Genomic DNA, 20,996 nt, shown 5'->3' on the forward strand with positions numbered 1-20,996 from the left:
AGTTGCATTATTTGGCCAGGCTCCAAATTGGCTGCTAATCAGAGGCACATGTTTTAGTGGCTGTGGCATGGGGCCTACAATCAGTAGCAGTGATAAAGATGCTCTTATTTTCTCCAAAGGGTTTATATTTAAAGTTACAACCCATGTGATCCTTTTGCGTATTGCTAATGAAGTAACTCCAGCATGTACAAGTATTTCTCGCTCTCGAGCTCAGTGTCATTTCTTTTTTATGATTATTCAAAGGTTCCCCTGTTAATAAGACTTGTAAGCCTCTCTAATGAGCATCAATTTCTTGCTGAATTGACTCATTTTATGTGAAACATTGCGGCTCTTTCCCGTGGTTATATGCACAGACGTTTCCGTTTGGTCAAAAGAAAATTAACGCATATATTTGCCAGAAGTTGAATAGTTTTATCGAATAGTATTAGCAGAGGAAGTACATTTTAAACATAATGCACAAGGTATGGGCAGCGCTTGTCATAGAGATACAGACGGTTGATTCAATTCAAGCTCAAAGGCCATTCAGTAGCTCCTGGGCTGAAAAGTCAAAACTGTAACTTCGATATGAGAGATAGATACAGCAGATAAGAAATGAATCGCATAGCTATATAAATGAATAGGTGTAACTGTGTACAGTTAAAGACAGGAAAAGTAAAGTATAGGGGAATTGAATTATCAACAGCTACTTGGGGCTGAGTAATTGCACCATCATCAACAAGTCTCCGGCTGTTTAACTTACCTGAAAGTAACCTGTAATTGAAGCTAATAAGCAGGCGCTGCTGTGGCACAGTGGCTCATTAGCCGGCACCATTGCCTTGCAGCAATATCCGTGGTTGGTTTTTGTCCAGATGCTCCGTCGTCCTCATTCTGTCCAGACACATGCAGGACAGTTGAGCTCTAGATCCCACCAAACTCAGGATTACCTCTTGGACTAATTGATAATGTAGTATGCTTCTTCTACTTTATCTGTTCAGTCACATATATAATCTCTCTGGCTATCAATTTATATACTGGTATGTCAGTCATGAATTACTCATCATTAAAACGACCTATTTCTTACATAGTTACCGATAAATTACAAGAGCTATTCACCATCTCAAGGTTTTAGTACATAACATTACTGAAGCTACACACACGGCGCAGTGTCAGCATGGCAGATGGGGTTTAAGTGCTCTCGGTACGTTGTCTTTGTATTCAGAAGAAACATGCAAAATCATCACCACATACCAGACACATTCACATGAGGAAACGCTAAAGTAGACCAGAGGAGAGAGGTTCAGCTCAACCCTTGAGCACATCTCGGATGCTTCTTCTGCGAGATTCATTATTCAGCGCTTAGAATAATAGTTGACAATCACAGAAACAGGATTGCATGCGTATACATCCTCATGTTGAGGATTGCTATACTGCCTCCTCATCTGCCTTAGGTCCTACTGACCACCAGTGAACCACATGGCAAGGATTAAACCAATAATTCTTTAAACTGCTTTGCATTGTGTCATGAAAAGGGGGACTCAGCATGGATCAGGCAGCCTATGTAAAACAAAGCTTTCAATACAAGTGACAGAGGCATTTTCAACAAAACTACAGCAAGTGTTATAGGATGTAGAGGAACATCTGCAGAGGGCAAACACATTGGGCTATATTTATATGATGATATATGAAAGCAGAGTGTTATATCATGGACCTTTTTATTCTTTAGGCAAATATAGTTTACATTTGAATAGAAATCAGATGAATTGGTAAATTGAAACACAAGTATGTAGCAAACCAATGATCATTTAGGTTTCAGTGAAAAAAGAAAAGAAAAGAAGGAAAATTGACTTCTGAGGATTTTCTGAAGTTCACCTCCAACTTCACTCAACGTGGCGATCTGGCCCTGAGGACAGATTCTCTCTGGCAGTGAGAAAAAGCCATCTGCTGCTGCTTAACCCTCCCATTAAAAAAACAGCACACAAGGAAGAGAAAGCAGTGTGAACGTGGGAGCGGGTTTGTGTGTGTGTGTGTGTGTGTGTGTGTGGGAGAGGAAGAAGACGGCTGACAACATAACAACCACTGAAATCAGGACATATGAGTTTTACTTATTTTACTCCAATTCATAATGGGGGGAAACAATAATTTTCCATGGGAAATTACTTCAGCACATCCTGAACCAGATTCCTCCGTCTGCTGATCTTCTAACATGGCAGCTTCTGCTCATGTAACCCGACAGCAGCAGCATCTTGTTGTATCCATTCTGTCCCCACCTGGCATTTAAAGACCTTGAAACAGCAGCCCATCCAGTTAATGATTGGCCACTGTGGGGAAAGTGTGCACTCACACTGTTGACTCTTATCGCTGCTGACCACAAAGCTGCCGGAGCAGTATCTCCTGGGCTGACATTAATGGAGAGGACAGTGCTTGGTTTAAAGAGACAGGTCAATTTGTTGTTTTGTCTGCAGTGGGAGATAGAGCAGCCACACAGAGGTGCTGTTCACACAAATGGGCCTTTAATTGAGAGAATGTTTTACAGTTTGCATCTGTCTGTTTGCAGACTGCATTTAAAGAACAGAACATTTAATTGGAATATGTGTTTTCTTTTATAACTGCTTGCTTGTCTTACCAGGAGCCTTATCCAAATGAAATGTAAAACATAGGTTGTTCATATATATGCGAGATACTTTGGTGGATTGAGCCAGCGCAACCCACCGATTACTCAGCATCTCCTCTCCTCTCTCGTCTGTTTATCATAAGACTCACATTGTCTTCCCAAAGAGACCAGCCTCTGTACAGGCACGTCAGCAGCCAGGGCCGAGTCCCACCAGCTGTACTCTGGAGACAGCACACTGGTCGGCCTGTGGTCGATCAGGTAGCGGTTCAGGTAGCTCTCCTCGAGGCCCCTCGCCACCACCCCATTTGCCTGGTCTTGGAAAATGAGCATGGAACAGGCGCGGGACATTCTGTACATCTCAGACACCGACCCACCGTACAGTTCCGAGGTGTAGTAGTAGTCCCCTTCGTCCTCATCCACACAAGCAGACGAGTCCTCTTCGATCTCGTAAGGAAATGCATTTCGAGGCATCCCATAGAGCTCTGGGTGCAATGTGGCCACCAGGTCTCCGAGGATCTCCTCCCCCACGGGGGCCACAAACTCCTGGTCAATGTCAGCGCAGAAGATGTATTCAACCTCGCTGCCGATTTCGTCTCTGATGGCGTCGGAGACCAGGGCCATGCGACGATAGGCCAGCCTTTCCCACCCGGGCAGCTCTGCGATGGGTAACACCTTCAGCTGTCGTTCAGGCCCCAACTTGACAGGGGGGTCCAGAGAATGGGGTCTGTCTGTGAGGATGTAGTAGGTGACCATCTGACCAGGGAGGAAGTGGGTTTCAGCTGAGGAGAGGAAACGTGGCATGAAGTGGCTGTACGTTCCCACCATCAGTACCAGCAGACCTGTGCGGATTCCACCTTGGGCCAATTTAGCTCTGCGCCAGGCGGAGTTGCGGGTGTCCCCCCACACTAAAGGAGCGCCCCATGGTGTCTCCACAGGAGTTTGTGGCACCGCTGCTTTGACGACCATCATGTCTGTTATAACGCTTCCTCTGTCCAATCCCATGGCATTAAAGATGGGATGAGACGGCTTCACACCGGCAGCTGCCTTACGTCCATGGAGAAAATCTGAGGAAGAAAAACATGATTTATTTTCTTTTTATTTCAAAATAAAACTACAGTATTTTCACTTTGGGAAAAATACTTTAAAGATACCTTTGGACTTATTTAAACTACCTTTTAACTTTTTGTGTCTTGATTATTTAGAGGAAATATTAAATATATATATATATAAAGTGCTACAATAAAAAATCATGCAAATATAGAAATTTCAGGACTGCTAAACATGCAGCTCAAAGAACATGTTTGTTTGTTTTTATCTCCACTTAATGTGATTTTACTGTCCCGGCACAAAATGTTAGAGTAGAAAAAAAGCCTTCTGTAAACTTACATATGATAAGAGACAGGAGAAAACAGTACAGGACCAGTTGTATTCTGGTCACTCTGACCGGTCCTGTGTGAAGGACAAACACACACACAAAACACAGACACACACACACAAACACACCAATACACACACACACAAATGAAAATGTAATGACAGTAGCAGCAAGTCCAACTGTAGCCTACTCTTCCAGAAAGTTACTTGCACGTGTCCCTATAAACCCTGATAAAGGTAAAAAAAAGCATAGACTGAATATAGAAAATATGCTGCTAAAGAAATATAAACCTGGGATTGTACAAATAATGTCATCTCTGAACCATAGGCAGTAATTGCTTAAAATATAGCCCTTGTGATGAGATAATCATATAGTGTAAAGTCCTGTTCTCTATTTTGAGGAAGTTTAATAAAAGGACAAATAAACATGTGATAGCTCAAATAAACAAGGAGCTGTGTCTGCAGTATACAACATAATTAAACCATGTCATCTAAACGTGCAGGCAGGAACAGCAGGACGCGGACCGGCCTGATTGATGGGTGTTTTATGAAGAGAGATTGGTGTTGAACCAAAACTGACCCATAATTGCACAAGACAAACCCAGAGCAGAAGCACAGCTGAGTGAATAATTCTCCACACGTGTTCCGGTGACGTGCACGCTCTTTGCACAAGAGCTCTTGAAAGAATCATGGGCTTTATTTTGCCTCCTTGGAGATATGCTGAGGCTCTGTTTGCTTGTGGAGGAGCACTGAACGATTTAAAACTCGTTGGTATTTGCACGTCATCTTCCCTGCTGGCTCGGTGCGACTCTCGTCGTCTTAAAAGCAAGCCGAGCTCCCACCAAGCAGTCACAAAGCAGTGATAGGTGAGGGGGAAACAAACCATATGGCACACGCAAAGGAGGTGGAGCGATGGCTGATGGTATACTGACCTGTGGGCGTCTTGCAGAAGGGAAACAACGCCATACTTTGACCTGCTGATGGATAAGCACACAAACTTTAGTTTGAGGCTGCATCCCCAAATAAAAAGAAATCCCTGCCCCTCTCTCCCTGTTTCTCTCATGCTCATGCTCTCTCTTCCTTGAAATGTTTCTGTTTAACTCTCTGTGTTTCGCCAGTGGATCGTTTCTTACCTTGCCCCTCTTTCTCTTTCTTCGTGTTGCTTTTACAATATTTTCCTCTCTTTTCTTCACATACCTTCCGTCTTGCCCCCCCTCTCCTCTCCCTCCCTGCGCTCTCTCCCCCTCAGGCTTTTCTGCTGTATTCAGTTTTGGAGCAAAACCAAAAAGACCAGATGTTTGGGGAATTTGAGTGAATGGGAGGAGTTGAGAAGTGGAGGATAAGAAATGGACAAGGAAAGACAACCGATGAAGTTTATTGTACATGCAGTTAGTGGAGAGGTGGCCGAGCATTCTTTCCTCTTCGCTGTGCATGTAGGATGTATGACTCAAATTTCTTCAAACTAATTCTCCTTACAGTTAACGCTGGTTTACTCTTTTACAGACTTTTATACAGGAGAGTAAGAAGTAGACTGTTGTTTTAAAACTGTTCACTAAACGTCAGCATAGTGTTGTACTCTTCATTTCCACAAGGTGGAAGCATTTTAGAGAAAATCCAGGAAGAGGAAGTTATGGCCTGTCAACAGTAAACATGACAGCAAACTTTTAAGTGCCAGAACTATCTTTTTATCAAGGTATCTGTCACTGTAATATAATTATATTAATAAGAATATTTTGAGAATTTGGAAAATAAAAATTAATCTCTACCAACTAGCTCCTGAACGCTACAAGACAAGGTTTCTAGGTGTCTAAGTACAATAAATATATATTGTACTTAGACATGGAGATAGCATAGCATATGACTGAGCACTTGCTTTAGTTTAGCTGAATGTTCAAATGAGCATTCAGCATAATGTTTTAACTTGAAGCATGTTCTCCACTTTAACTCAGCTTGTTTATTACTGACATGTATTAATAACCACTAAACACAGATTATGTCGGACCGATTACATTATCTTTGCAGGTATTTGATCATGAACTAAATTATTGATGATGGCCAAAAGTTAAAGGATCACCAGAATGACCACAGTTCATCCTCAGGTCACTGTGGATAACATCCACCTCTTTTCACTCAAAATCACAAATGTCTAATGCTCAAGTAATTGTTCAGCTATTTTAGGCTGGACTAAAATGTTGGACCAAAACATTGTCATTGACTGCTCCCGTGTATTTTATCCCATGGACTGTCAGTGCCATTTGCATCCATTAGTTATAATTCACACATCCAACCGTTAGAGAGACAGAGTATAAAGAGATGGAGCGAAGCTAAAAGCATCTCAGTTGCCCTCGGATGGTTGGCTGGCTCACAAAGTGGCAAGATGGGAGCGTTCATATCCATCTCATTTTTGGCTTAATATCTGGATAGTGGGAGGATTGTCCATCTTTATGTACAGCATGTGCTCGGAACAGACAGAAGCTGAAAGTCCACTCATTAATTCATCTATGACCTCTAAATTATCTTATCAGGCATTTTCATTTTATGATACACAGAAACATTTTATTCATCTTCATAATGCTAAATCTAATGAATTCATATGAATTGAATTACCCTTGTTTCGCCCTTTACTCTCATTACTTTTCGACAGAATGTTAACAACAGTTGATAACTGCTCGGTGCCAGAGACTCAAACAGACTCAAGAGGTCACTTTGCAGTTTATTATGATAAATCTCTTCTTTTTTTTTTTTTTGTACATCCATACAGAATTTGCAACATAAATATTTGTTTGTGTAATCAACTTTTGACTGAGGCATCAGTCAAGAACAAAGAATCAAAATAAAGAAAACAACACAGGTTACACTAAAGAACAGATCAATTACAGGGTGCATGTAAAGCGTTGTCCCACACGTCTTCTTTCTCCTGTCACATTGTTGGCAGAGAAGCGGGCCAGGCAGTTCCAAGCTGGAGGATCGAGACTCTGCACAGAGGCTTACGAACTACTCATGTCATAAATTCCTAAGACTAGCATCGGCAAGTGGATCTACACCGCGTGGAGATGAGTGAGCACATTTATCATTGAGCAAATATTAAGGCGTTGAAGACAAATCTGCTTGGAGCTTGCGGTGCAGAGCCCCCATACTACAGAGTCTCTGGTTAGCTCTGATAGGTCCTTTAATACCAAATGAATAACAATATGTGTCAGACTCAAGGAACTGACTCGAGTTGGCTTATTACTGGTGATGAACAAACAACATGTTTGTCATTTGCGCAGTCAGAGAGTACACAAAGCTTTTAGACAGCAGAGATGTTGGCAGTGTTTATCAGTAGTTATGAGACGTACCAGTTAGTGAGTTAACTGTGCCAGAAAATAAGGTTTTGATACTGTATATATTGATATTATTTCCATAAACTATGAGGATCCTTAGAAAAATATTTCATTTAATGCAGCATTGTACTTGTACAAAATCAAAGAAACTGCACCAGAAGATAAATCTGTTATTTTTTTCCACTTTGAATGTATCTTTACTTCAACTTAAAGACTTTCCCGTGCTCCGTTGGCATTTGTTATCAGCAGAATCAAAGCTTTTTAATTTTCAATTGTTCACGTTACAACTGTATAGTTTCATGTGCATACTTTAATAATAGATTATAATAAATATACTTCTCTTAATACTTACAATCCACAATACAATTATTTAACTTTCTTGAGCTTTGCAGAGACCCTGAGAATAAATCGTTAGTCAACATGTTTTCAAACTGCTGGTCAATTAAGGTTTTCTTTTAATTGTTACTCTAATTAATTTTTTTTTATGAGAATCAATTCTGTTTCTAAAGTAAAGAAAGTGAGTAAGTGTCCTGAAAAAAAAACAAAAAAAACAGGAAAGACATGAAAAAAATGTAAACGTATAAATAGAAACAGGATTTTTGAACGTGTAGATTTGAGATGTCAAGTGTTTTCAAAACCATATTACAATCATTGTCTTTGTATAATATATGGTGTAGATAATATGTAGATACTCATACAAAACGTATATTCTAAATGTTGCATGCTAGAGCAGGCAGTGAAGAGAGGAGACACAAGGCGGCTCCCTTCTTTTCTTATACGTTTAAACGTTCTCGCTTTCATTACATGGACATACAGTTTGTAGCACATATGTGGTCAATTTTCCACAACTGAATAAAAGGAATAGTTAATGAATGGAGACTGGCAGATGAACTTAAAGAGATCAGATATGCAGCATTTTGGGGGGAAAGACTGGAAGAGTTTTCTTTCCTGTATTTATTCTCCTTCACTCCTCCAATGCCTCATCCCTTCCCTCCGCTTTCTCTCTTCGCCTTGTTCCTCTGCTCCCCGACCAACACACAGCACAGCTCCCCCTTTTCTCCTCTCCTCTCCTCTCCTCTCCTCTCCTCTCCTCTCCTCTCCTCTCCTCTCCTCTCCTCTCCTCTCCTGCAGGTCTTCACTTGCTGTTGTCGTCGATCATGTCGAACAGGGCCTGCAGCAGTCGGTCGTCTCTGTGCCTGTACGGCTTGGTGCTGTAGAAGCCGTCGCTGTAGTCGCTGTAGATGCTGTCCTCGGGGCCGCTGTACTTGTTGATCAGGTCCAGAGCCTGGTACAGCTTCTGAGGGGGGAGTCTTGTAGCTGGAGGTGAGAGGTTCCTGTCCTGCTGCTGCTGCTGCTGCTGCTTCCGCCAGATGGAGGCCCTGGATGTGGCCGGGGGCTGCTGCAGGACCGGGCTCTGCCTGTTGAATGCAGTCTGCAGGAGACGCAGCAGGGCCTGAGAGGGGGAGTAGGGTGGGTTTGAGGGCCTCTTGGGCATCTTCTGTGGCTTGGAAGAGGGAGCGGCTTGAGCAGCTTTAGTCTTAGGAGGTGGGTTGGCCTGTGTGGGCTCCTGAGTCAGCAGACCAAGAAGAGACATATCATTGGTATATGAGACACACAACGAGTTTGAATTTGAATTTAAAGTTAGATCAGACGATTGACAACGCTCTCATCCCTCATTCAATATGCACAGTAGCTGAAGTCATCGAGCCAGGTAGCTTAGCCCAGCAGAAAGAGTGAAAACAGAGGGAAACAACTAGCCTGGCTCTTTTCATTTCAAAGGAAATCTTATGATCTACACATTTTGTTACCTGTAGACAGAGGCAGGCAGCTGGTTTACAGTCATTACGCCATGATCATTTTTTATTTTAATATTTAACTTAAGGTTTATTTCATGATTTGTTTTTAGGAGTTGTATAAGAACATTTATGGAATCTTAAGAAGTTCAGCTCTACTTTGTTATCAAGAGTAGGTTGAGTGTCACTACAATGAGCTGTTATTGTCATGGGCCTAATATGAACACTCATCAACAACAGCCAGTGTTTCCTTGTCGACCTCCACCTGTAGTTTACACTCACCTCTAACATGTCATCCATATGTTCCACACCCCGTCGGTCATTCTGCACGGCGTTGTAGGGAACGTACACTCGAGCTTTCTTCATGTGATCCGGCTTTTCTGACGTTCCATGAAGAATCAACTTCCAATTCAAAATCCGACCCTGGTTCTGCATGCGGCCCGACTGTGAGGAAGAGGGTAAATAATGTTGAACACTGACTGCGCTCAATAATACCCACATTTTGTAGAAGATTTTTCAAGACCATGTTTATGCTTTTAGTATTTTCTAACCCTAACCCTAACTGTGTCCAACTCCAACTCACGGTGTCTGTGATCTTTAGCGTCCATGTCCCAGCAGGGTCTTCTCCCCACGTGTGGACAGACATGAAGTCCCAGTTTCGGAACCCGTTAGAGGACGTGTCCCTCTCTCGCTCAGCCAACAGCACTGTACTGGTGCCTGAACGTCAAATGAGATACAGTAAATCCAAAGGCATACGTCAAATGAAGGCTTTGTTATTGCACTTGTAAATGCATGTTTGTGTGTCTGTGTTTGTGTGTGTGTGTTTTCTCTGCTCTAACCGGATGGGGAGGTGAGTGTGATGTGCAGGTCTCCTCTCCTGGTGTACTCGATGCTGGCCTCCACCTGCACATGCTCCAAAGAGCGGACTGCGTTCTCCTGCCCTGCACAGGCTTTGGTTGGAATCTCTATGGTGATCTCCCCTGCTGCCTTCAGCTCCCTGTGGGACACATTAAAATAGCCGGGGATGAGACACACAAACAGCTCTCCATGACAACACAAGTCCGTCATTAGTCCTCTGACATCTTCATGATAATGTAAGTAGGTCTGAAAAACGACAGGCAAAATGGATCACACGCATTCATAAAATGCGTAGACAGATTTGGATGCTTTTGGTCATTCATTTGCTAAAACAGATAATCCTCATCTCTGCTAGACATGAATGAAAGGATTTCCATGTTCAAGCTGGCCTAAAGCTGAAGGGGGGGGGGGGGGGGGGGGGGGGTTGTAGACCACTAAGCAAAGCGGAAATGTCAAGCCAAATCCTTTGGATTAAACAGTGATGGAGAAAGGTAATGCGGAAACTGGGTGTCAGTGTCACTGAGTCTTATAATCCAAAGCAAATTGCTAAATGGACACTTAAACAAACTCAGAGCTCAGTTGGACTTCATACAATATGAAGTCAAAAAGTTTTATATGTACATGTACACACAAGTATAGCATATTGGTTAATCCAAACACCAACGAAACATCTGCTTAGACAACAGCTGGGGGTATTCCCTCCCCTGCATGAGTTTCTGTCCATGCTCGGCAGATTTGAATTTGGATATTTAATCCAATTGTTTGGCAAATTATAATTATCAAAAAGTGTTGATATTCATCTGACCTCAAATCAAATTGATCGAGGATCGTCATGAAAAACAAAAACTTTGTAATTCATTTAGATTTTCATGGTCCCTAAAACCCGAATGGGCTAAAGACTTGTTATTGTCACGACTCCACATGAACAAAGCAACAGATGCATCTTTAATAACACAGATGGTTTTATCTGTTTGCTTCATTGGACCAAAAATCTCTGCCTGGTAGTGAGCAAAATTCTAACTCTCTCTGTCTCTCTCTGGAATTAGATCTGTTAGTTTGTCCAAATGCTGACAATCCCATGAATAAACTAAATGTTTAAACTCAGAAGAGCGTATACCTCCGCCAAACATATTCTCACACCAATTATCTGAATCTGGATTAAAAACCCATAGATCTCAATGCATAAACTACTTTTAGACCCAAACAGGATTTCTTCTGTAAAAAGATAACAGGTAAATGTACCTTGGCTGGAAAGAGTCATCCCTGACGATACACTGTGTCTTCTCGGGCACGTGCTTCCATGTGGCCGGGTCAGCGAGATCCACGAGGGCTTTAGCGTTTAGCAGGCCAAATCCAAAGCGGCTGTTCACCATCAATCCTGCTCCGTTCCTTTTCCAGCCGGGATTATTGGCCAGGGGATCGAACTCTGAGGTCCAGACTACGATGTGCTGCAGGTCTCTCCAGGTTAGATCCGGGCTGATGATGGGATGATAGATAAGTGAGTATATACTGATATACAAGTGTCAAATCACGAGTAATAGTTGTGCCATTAACGGTGGCTTGTTTTGCAGTGTTACATACTTTTGTTCCAGTGCCAGGGCGAATATCCCAGCAGCCAGCGGGGCAGAGGCCGACGTTCCCGTGTGAGTCTGAGTGCACTCATTGTGCAGATCAGCACTCGTCTGAGAGCAGGCAGGCAAAGAGTAGCACAGGGACAGAATTAATACATTGCGATGACCTTAAATAACCATGACACAACACAGCTAAAAATAGAAGAGAGCAAGTGAAGTTACTCACAATCCTCTGGTCGGTGTAGTCTCCACTGCTGTACGCTGTGGCCAGAGTGGAGGAGCACTTCTCAGCGTACCAGGGGGACAAGCCCTGCTGGGAGGCACTGCTGATCGAGATGGTGTAGAGGCTGTCCGTGTAGCCGTCACAGTCACAGTTATCGCCCTGACGCCCGCCATTCCCTGACGCCCAAACAAAGATAGAGCCTTTCCCCCCACGGCCCTGCAGGAGGTGTGTTGGAGAAAATAAATACTCCCGTCTTATACTGAGAACACATTTTTATGTAGAAAACATGCAGGAAATGAACCTATTTTCTGTCCTGTCTAAATATTATATATAAGTATGACTGATGGCATTTTGTCATTAGAAGCTTTATTCCCTGCAGCAGTCGACCTTGAGCTTATTGATTTACATCAGTGCGGCTGCAACAGCTCCCATCAGATCCCACAGCAAGACTGTTTAATAAAATGCCAGTCTTGTCATTCACCTTCTGGATCCCGTACTCAAAAGCCTTCTGGGCGAGGCGGCCGGGCCCCTCCACTGTCTTGCCATCATCGTTGGGTCCCCAGCTGGCACTGTAGATGTCCACATGGTCCGGGTTGAAACCAATAGAGCTGGCCTCGATGGCATCGGTCACAATCCCATCCAGCATACGAATCCCTGAGCAGAGAGAGAGAGAGGAATGGAAAATGTTAGCACAGTGCTCTGTTGCTCTGGTTTTACTCATATTCAAACTCAGGAACCCAATGTAAATCGTCTTCGGGAAATAAAAAGGAAATATTGCAATTTACCCCTTTGTTAAATATACAAGATGTTAGTCTTCTACGTATCAGGAACACACTGCTTTGTTTTCAGGACAGCAACGTTCCTATGTTCCTATTTTAAGACTCAAGTCCTCCTGGGAAACTATAAGAACCAGCTGTCCACCCAGATGTTGCAGCCCTAAAAATTTGAGATTTACATTCTACAACCATCTGCTGTACAAAAAACCAGGTCTCCACCAGGAAACCTTCTTTTACTGGTTCAGCAATGATGTCTAAAGGCAGAGAGATGGTGTCAAGTCATACTCTATGCATTCTATTCTTGTGTTCAGCTTCTACCTACAGTGGTTGCATTAGCACGTACTACACATGTTTTGTTGTTTCTGACAAACAAACACACTAGCTTCCATTGGATTCCACCATTACATACCTATATCTTACAATCACAGTCAGCTAGGTTGTGCAGCATGACACACACACAGAAGAAATAAAAGGATTTACCTCCAACCTTTGAGTTATAGGCCACTCCAACTCCACATTTATTATTGTCTGCCTGCATAGCGATTTCCCCAGCACACCTGGTGCCATGCCTGAGGAGAAACATCATATTTAATAAACACGTATAAGGAAAACAGCCACGGTAGTATGTCTGTGCAAAACCTTTAAATAATGCATTTCTTTATCGAATGTTTTTCGGCAAGAGTTGCAAATTTTTTTTTTTTGAATCACAAGAAGCCACCACATTTTTGGTTGTGGAACTCCTCTTTGAATATTGACACTTTGGGGACAGGGTCAATTTCATCATCTGGAAATGGATTTATTCATCTGTGAGACGAGGCTTCAGGCTGCGGACTACTCTGATAACAAATGATAACAGGGTTCTCGATGGAGTGTGTGTGTGTGTGTGTGGGTGTGTTTGTGTGTGTGTGTGTGTGTGTGTGTGTTTGTGTGTGTGTGTGTGTGCGAGCATGTGTGGTTACTCTTGCCTACTTTATACTTTTTTTATAAATATTTGATGATGCAACCTGTAACAATTACAAACAACCAAATGGTTTTAAGCACATTCCCAATCTAATGGAGGGTAAATAAACCAGATGTTCATGATGAGGTTCTGCCAAACCAGGGGCAGATTTCTGCCAGTTTCATAATAAAAGGAGAGACATCCTTTTTTGATGATGTAGCCTTACTTGTTTTCATTGGTGGAGTCGTATCTGGGGAAAGGGTCGGGGTCATTGTCGTTGAAGTCGTAGCTGGCTGCTGCGTCCTGAACAACAGAGAGGAAATGATCAGACATCACGACGCGATGACGTCAGTGCACATCAGTGACAAAGGCTCGTCACGGCCTATCTGCTGTCATGGAGACGTATGCGATTGTTGACAGGAGGAGAGAGCGATGTGACCAATTATTGAAATAACCCATGCTGAATAACTCTGAGGATGAAGGAGTGCTCGACTGCAGCGATCTGCTGAAAGCTCCTGATTGCTTTCGAATGCGGGTTCTGCCTGGGGGTTGTGTCATGTGTTGACAAAGTGCAGAGTTCAAATGCTCCTCTGTGTGTGTGGCACGACTCGTCTGCTTCTCTGTTATTCCTCTGCACGCAAGGTGTTCCTAAAAGGGTCGTTTTGAAGCTTCCTCTCAGCAACAGGTTTACTACCCGATCTGAATTACTGAAGCTATGCAAATGCAGCGCGCTCGTGTGACTTGATTGTTGAGGATGAGCACCCTCGCTTGATTGAGCTCCTTTGATTAATCCGTGTTAACGTAATTACGCTGGGAGTTGTTTCCATCAGCTCTGTTGTCGTACATCACTTCTCTCTCTCCCTCCCTCGTTCCTCCTCTTTCGTTCACTTGCGAGGCGCCGACCACAGCTGGAGGCTTTTTAGGGTTCCCGCCAACAGGAGAAACTCCGCCGCGGTGAAACCTCTTTAGGCTGCACTTCAGCCATGATTGCTCTCACTGGCTCGTAATTGTCCTCATAAACATACAGGCTGTCAAAACATTATCGGAGGAGTCAGGGTTATTTCCACATCACTGTACAGTGAGGAGGAAGGAAATGCCTGTTTTTAAAACCCAGAGATTAAAACCCCCTAGCAGCTCCTCGGAGGCAGACACTATCATTTCGGAGACCTGTTACTCTCCTCGTGAAGCGGCTTGTGAGGTGTCGCCGACAGTGTTGCTATGACGACAGCAGGCCCAGACTACGGAGGCTGTCTCCATGGAAACAGGGGTCTTACGTAGTTGGAGTAGATGTCTGTGTGGTTCCACTCCAGCCCGTCATCCAGAACAGTGATGACCACTCCTTTCCCTGTGATGCCTTTCTGCCACACGGGGATCACGTGCAGGTCCAGCTTCGGCAGCGAGGAGGACGTCCGTGTGTCTTGCTGGAAGACAGACATAGAGATAGGGAGGATATGTTATGGTGTCAAAGATATGAGCTGAGACAGATAGGCCTGGTGTTTTCCTGCTTTGGATTGTGAGATTACACACACATAATTCAGACTGAACTGAAACGAGCGGTTTATCTGAGCAGGCTCTCAAGTGTTAAAAATGTCAGGTGAAGTGGAGCCTTTCAGACTGTTCCTCCACTGACCTTTACTGAAATTCATCACCCCATTGTTGGCTTTGTCAGGGCTTTGGTCCACTCCTGCTGCAGATGGCCACTTGCAAGGAACACTGCTCCCAGTGCGTCATTATCATACAGGCTTTTGTGTTTGTCCACTACAGCAGCTCGACTGATTCATTTTAGCCTCAAGATGCTATGAGTCAACCCACAGTTCTTCTGGCTCGTCCCACTTTAATTCCCTGTGCCGGATGGTTCTCAAATCCATTTCTGAGGCCTACAAAATATTACACAGGGTGGGAGCTGCTGCTATTGTTTCCACTTTAAAACTTTTAAAACTGTTTATTTGGCAAAGTTTAATATAGACACAGTCTGGTTTTTAATGTTTTTTCCCCCAATATGTCCCTTTCCTCAAAATGTACAAACCCCTTCAGCTTTACTTTCATCCATGCACTTGTTCAGACTCTGCAAACATCCCTGCTTATACACATCTTTGCCTCCACGTTCATCCATTGCCCCCTGTCCCTTTAATAAATAACAAAAAAAAGAAAAGAAACAATAGAAAAAACAGGACAAACAAAGATTTACGATACAACACATAGACCAAATGAAGTGATAAAACAATAGCACAGGCATTAGGAGGCTGCAATAACCCCACATGTTGCCTCGATTATTTTTTAAGGTGAAGGGGGATCGAGGCTTTCTTGGGGGAAGATTATGATTCAGAGCTGGAGACTAAAAAAAGAACTGGATTTGCTCTTTCGCTCTGTGCGCATTATGCACAGACACTGCAGAACACCACCCCAAGATGTGACTCATCTCTGTGATGTATCTGCTTTTTTTCCCTCTCTTCCTCACTTTGAATCCTCTGTCCCCCCCCCCACCCCCCCCCCCCCCCCCCACCCCATCCTCTCGCTAGGATCTTATTTCTCTCTTTGCAACGAGGGCAAACAGGACTCCAATCTCAAGACATGCATACTGTTTTGCTACAATTTGCTCACAAGGCCTTGTACTCCCGACCACCTCTCATCTACAGTTAGGTTGTTTTGGTGTTTATCCAAATGACTCACTTGGTGATGCTGGCAGCGGACACATGGACTTTAATGGCAAACAGCAAAAAGCACAGCAGTTTATAAAACCAGTGAGTGGACATGACACGACATGAGCACATCATGCAAGAGACAACACAAAGAAATCCCTCGATGCACAAGTAACACAGACTGACACTTGCACTGCCATGGATACTCTGTCTCTCTCTCTCTCTCTCTCTCTCTCTCTCTCACAAACACGCACAACACACAAAGCCATGGAAGCAGGAGGAATTTCAAGCTACAAGTATGAGTCACTCCATGATTAAATAATCAGGCAGTCACCCACTCTTGAAAGATAAAGACATTCATCAGCTTCACAGGCCCAGCCTCTCCCCCAGTCACACAGCTCCACCCCACGTCTGCCTGTGTCTCTGTCCTCCGAAGTCTCCCCCTCTCCTCCATTATCACACCTTTTATTCATTTGAAAATACTCGAGGTAGATAAAATAACGTTGCAGCGCAGGCAGACAGTCCTCTCCCGACCAGAGTTCTATTCCTGCAGAGCTGTGTGTGTCCTTGCTGAATGGACGAGGCGAATGAATCACGACACATCAGAGGGACTGTAATCGGGGCCGTGCACCCTCACAGACATGGGCTCATGTGGAAATAGACTAAATGGCACTTTAAGGCCAATTCCATTAGAGGCATCATCTGTGATCGGCAAAAATGATTCATCTCAATTTATTTTCTTATTCCACGAAAGCTTGTGACTCATGTTTGGTTAGAGCAGGTGCAGGGACGGCTCGGGGAGCGTATCACCTCTCTCTCTCTGAGCTGCAGATGCAAACACCGGAGCAACACATATGTACATACACTTCCTCATTTTCCGGGAAAGCAGGGACAAACTAATGAGTGCGACCGAGCTGAAGATGATTCAGTGACATTTATTAACTCATCAGGACGGATATATAAGATCAGGTCTTTCTCCCGCAGCTTGTGGTGAATATGTTGTGTTGTATTTCCGAGGCTTTCAAGAAAAACGTACTGATTCAATTCTTATTCTTAAACTTTTAATCATTACCGTCCCCTGGTATATTTACAAATCTTTACTAACATTTGCTTTTTATTTTGCATTACTTTTGCCATGGTTCACACATATTTCTGTACTTTATTGTGTTTGCTATGGTTCAGTATTTAGTATTAATTAACTGTCCCTACTTGTATTTATATATATTTTTATTTGATTGCTGCCCATCTTGACCACGACTCCCTGGCAGAGGAGATAATGGGACCTTCCTGGTTAATATAAATACATTTGTATTATCTTCAGCTTGAGTACTTATTTATTTAATTAACTGTTGTATGTTAAAAGAAATACATCAAAGAGAGCAACATATTACACTGCACTAGGTGAGAATTCGATTTTATTATCGTTTTGTTCGAAAGCAGTTATTTTATTAATGAAACTCAACAGAACACGTATCAGCAAATTAAAATCAAAATTTTTAAATAAATTACCTTATTCCATGGAGTTATCTGAGAATGAAATTGCTGTTTTTTCCTAATCTTTGGTAATTTATTTATTTATTTTACTGCTCAGTCATTTTCCCAAATGACTGATCAATAATATAGGAAAATACTCGTTAGCTGGAGCCCTAGCTGTGTAACAGAGCACAAGGTGTATTATAGTTTGATGTGGTTATATATATAAAAGCAGCCTCCAAAACACTCACTACATTATCCCCCCAAAATACATGCAGCCACCATTACACCAGCATATATGAGCTGTGGTCAATGGGACAGAGTCCCTTCTAATCTTACGGACTAAACTCAGCAGCGATGTCATTCAGCGTGGTGATGTCAGGGTCGTCCTGCGGTCAGGATAACGTAAACCTGTGAGTAATGGATGCTGAAGGGGATACACAGCTGACAATCTACTGTTCACTGCTACTTACTTGGCCTCAAAGGGCTAAAACATCCCATTCAGGGTAAATTGGGACTTAATGCACAGTGCTCTACTCTGCTCTACTCTGCTCCATCCTGCTGGATTATAGTCTCTCGCCCCCTCTCAGCTCCACATGGACTTTGTTCCCAATTAAGCAAATAGCTCTTTTGGTTGGAACTGCTTGATAACGTGCTGTTGTTTTGCTGTTTTCACGGTTTTTCTCTGTTTGTTGTTTGTTTAAATTGTAGCATTCTTGCACGTTACATTTACTGGACGCACACATGCATGCATGTCCTTGCTGGCATGACCGTGCGCATACATAATGCACACATACATGAGAGCAGTGAGCGGTGTGGAGTAGACAAAGCATTCACAGGGATTCAGTACGTCTCAGGGGAAATCGGACCAGCTGCAAGGTAACAGAAGGCCAAACCAGTACACAACATGTGACCAGCAGGGTGGACATCCGCTTAAATCTGTGGTTTATAGAGCGTTGGGAAGTACACAATGTTCAGATATTGTCACCATCAGCTAGATTAATTGTTGAATCACTTGTTGAATTTGTGGTTTGTCAGCATGACGAGCTTAATTCCCTGCTGCGTGTGTTTTTGTGTGATGTTCAATCGAAACTGGAGACTCACCAGGTACCACTGCTGGTTCCACATGGGATCATCAAACAGCTTATCCACGGGGCAGTCCCTGCACCCCCCGAGGGACGCTCGCTTGCTGCGAGTTTTCTCATACTGCTGCTCTGCCCACAGCACCTACACACACACACACACACACACACACACACAGACAGGGGGAGACATTCAGTCTGGGCGGATCTCGCACAGACCAGGACAAGATGATATCTGAAAAGAGAGACCACTCACCCGATCATCCTCCGACAGCCGCCTGGTGATGTGGTTGGCGCTTCGTTTCATTCTGCTAGGATGATTGCGATGTTTGAACAAGAAATGGTCCTTCAGGGCCCCAATCTGCAGAGAGGAAGACATGAAATGAGACCGGCTGAATATTTGATAGGAAATGACATGATACCATCAATCTGCTCGCCGAAGCCACTGTGCAGGTCGTGTGTTTTCTCATTGAGACTGTAAATGATTAAAAAAATCCTTCTGGTGTCGACTTCTGCCCTTTATTTTATCTGAGTGGTATTTCCTATCAAATAGAAAAATTTAAAGTCAGATGAACAGACAGACTTTATGTATGTTTTTTCCCCCCATTGATTTCAGCTGAAAGCAAACAAAACACAATGTACAGAGCACACAGGTGAATGTTCCGCTACTAAGGAGGCACTATGTGGATCTGTATGGCAACCAAAGCATGTAATATCCACATTAGTGTAAATGATTGATGTGTAGCAGTAAAAGTTCTAAATATTTATCCATTCCACAGTTGATGACATGTTCTTTGTTTCTATGGAGACTGAATACATGTATTGTAAACTTCTATGGACATGAAAGTCTTCCAAATTAATGTTATGTTATATAAAGTAGAAGAAATACTGTGTCTCAGTGTCTACCACATCTTAAAGCTCATTAATCTCTGAGCTCATGGTCACAGACACAGGTTAGAAGGAATGGTCCAGATTAATGCTTCAGACTGGACCTGATGTATATTTGCGAAGGAGAAGACTGCATTCGACTTACATTTACTATGAAACCCAGTCTGTGGTAGTTGTTTATCAGAAATGAGTCACACACTGATTAAAATCTTGCGGCTGTGTGCTCGTGGGCTAAAATAAAGGAAATGAGTCTCCATTCTAATGGCCTTATCAAGCACTGATACGGCTATTGCCTGGTGCTGCTGTTCCAACACAGTCCACAGCTCACACTGTAGGAAGCAGGCTTCATTAACATCCAATGATTAATTTGGCTTTTTATGGTTTTATGAAAGAAAAGACTATTTGATACATAAATAACTAAAAAATAACAACTGGCACAAACCTCCTTATAAAGTTTTTTGTTCTTCTGTTTTCCTATTTGTGCATAAATCTGTGTCAAACTGGTGCCTGGTTACCTGTCGGACCAGCTTGTAGTCCAGCTCCCTGGCGATGGCCTCGGCGGCAGACATTCCGCCCGGGATCTCCACTGCCCACTCGTTCAGGTACTGTCTGTCCGTGAGGAGAGAGCCCAGCGACCGGGGCAGCGCGGAGCACAGGAGCGAAACAACACAGCACATCAACGCGGGACGACATCTCACTTCCATCTCAAAGGGAATTCAGCCAGAAGAGGAAATGTGTCTGCTGCCAGGGAGAAAAGGCAAGAGGAAAGCTCTGTGCTGATAATAAAGAAGATGTCCTCGCTTGTTTCTGTGCTCACTCCGGAGGAGAGAGCAGCTGGGCTGAGATGGAGCGGACTGCGCGGTGTGGTTTGGACCGTCTAGGAGAGCAGATGCTGCTGATGGGGAGGGCGGATCTGCGTGCTGGTGTGACGGGGAGGTGAGGGTGGGTGGAGGGGGATCACACGTCAACTTACTGGTGCTCTGACGTCAGATTGGCGTCTACCTTTGGTAATGTGTTGGTTTGAGTCCCCTGGGGGAGGGAGGAGGAGGGAGATCCGACTAAAAATATCCCACTGTTTGTCCCAGGAGGAAGAGGAGGAGAAGGAGGAGACAACACGAGGAAGAAACAAACAGTATTTAATCTGCAATAAAATAAATTTTTATTTGTGTTTGTGAGAATACATATTTAGTGTGAGGCAGATGTCGTGAAGCCTCTTTCTCCTGCACATCATCCTGTGTGAGACAAGAGCTTTTCTTTCTGCAAAGGTTGTTATCCTTAAAAGAATTGATCTGTAAGATCCATCTCTGTTTGCTCTCTACTGACGTCACAGAGAGAGAGAGAGAGAGAGAGAGAGAGGGACAGAGAGAGAGAGAGAGAGAGAGAAAGAGAGAGAGAGAGAGAGAGAGAGAGAGAGAGAGAGAGAGAGAGAGAGAGAGAGGAGGCTTCAGCACCGCGGACAGCTCCTC

General features: G+C 43.5%; 2 protein-coding genes across 3 annotated transcripts; both read right to left on the reverse strand.

Moving 5' to 3' along the window:
- Positions 1-1,672: 1,672 nt before the first annotated feature.
- On the reverse strand, positions 1,673-5,465 carry LOC128448810 (globoside alpha-1,3-N-acetylgalactosaminyltransferase 1). Of its 2 annotated transcripts, none has more exons than XM_053431593.1 (4): positions 5,098-5,465; positions 4,897-4,938; positions 3,977-4,039; positions 1,673-3,654 (listed from the first exon to the last, which is right to left on the reverse strand). In XM_053431593.1, the coding sequence occupies exons 2-4, from the start codon at positions 4,928-4,930 to the stop codon at positions 2,696-2,698; spliced, it is 1,056 nt and encodes a 351-aa protein (XP_053287568.1). In that variant the 5' UTR covers positions 4,931-4,938; positions 5,098-5,465; the 3' UTR covers positions 1,673-2,695. The 2 variants fall into 2 exon arrangements, with proteins under 2 accessions (XP_053287568.1, XP_053287559.1); XM_053431584.1 differs by having other exon boundaries at positions 4,897-4,941; positions 5,098-5,440.
- A 2,957-nt stretch (positions 5,466-8,422) lies between these two features.
- Positions 8,423-20,234, reverse strand: pcsk1 (proprotein convertase subtilisin/kexin type 1). The gene is made up of 14 exons (XM_053431570.1): positions 20,046-20,234; positions 18,899-19,003; positions 18,665-18,787; positions 14,723-14,869; positions 13,675-13,751; positions 12,989-13,077; positions 12,214-12,386; positions 11,736-11,948; positions 11,520-11,620; positions 11,181-11,414; positions 9,920-10,077; positions 9,664-9,797; positions 9,363-9,524; positions 8,423-8,854 (listed from the first exon to the last, which is right to left on the reverse strand). The coding sequence occupies exons 1-14, from the start codon at positions 20,232-20,234 to the stop codon at positions 8,423-8,425; spliced, it is 2,337 nt and encodes a 778-aa protein (XP_053287545.1).
- Positions 20,235-20,996: the final 762 nt, after the last annotated feature.

Source organism: Pleuronectes platessa, chromosome 2, assembly GCF_947347685.1.
Source record: "Pleuronectes platessa chromosome 2, fPlePla1.1, whole genome shotgun sequence".
NCBI lineage: Eukaryota > Metazoa > Chordata > Actinopteri > Pleuronectiformes > Pleuronectidae > Pleuronectes > Pleuronectes platessa.

Excerpts from the sequence above, each read along its gene's own strand:
- LOC128448810 (XM_053431593.1), bottom strand. The coding sequence starts at position 4,930 with ATGGCGTTGTTTCCCTTCTGCAAGACGCCCACAG. Across the intron at positions 4,040-4,896 it reads CTTCTGCAAGACGCCCACAG|GACCGGTCAGAGTGACCAGA; the intron begins GTCAGTATACCA and ends TCCTTCACACAG. Across the intron at positions 3,655-3,976 it reads TCTCCTGTCTCTTATCATAT|ATTTTCTCCATGGACGTAAG; the intron begins GTAAGTTTACAG and ends TTTCTTCCTCAG.
- pcsk1 (XM_053431570.1), bottom strand. The coding sequence starts at position 20,234 with ATGGAAGTGAGATGTCGTCCCGCGTTGATGTGCTGTGTTGTTTCGCTC. Across the intron at positions 12,387-12,988 it reads CTATAACTCAAAGGTTGGAG|GGATTCGTATGCTGGATGGG; the intron begins GTAAATCCTTTT and ends CTCTCTGCTCAG. Across the intron at positions 8,855-9,362 it reads ATATGGATGACATGTTAGAG|GAGCCCACACAGGCCAACCC; the intron begins GTGAGTGTAAAC and ends CTGCTGACTCAG.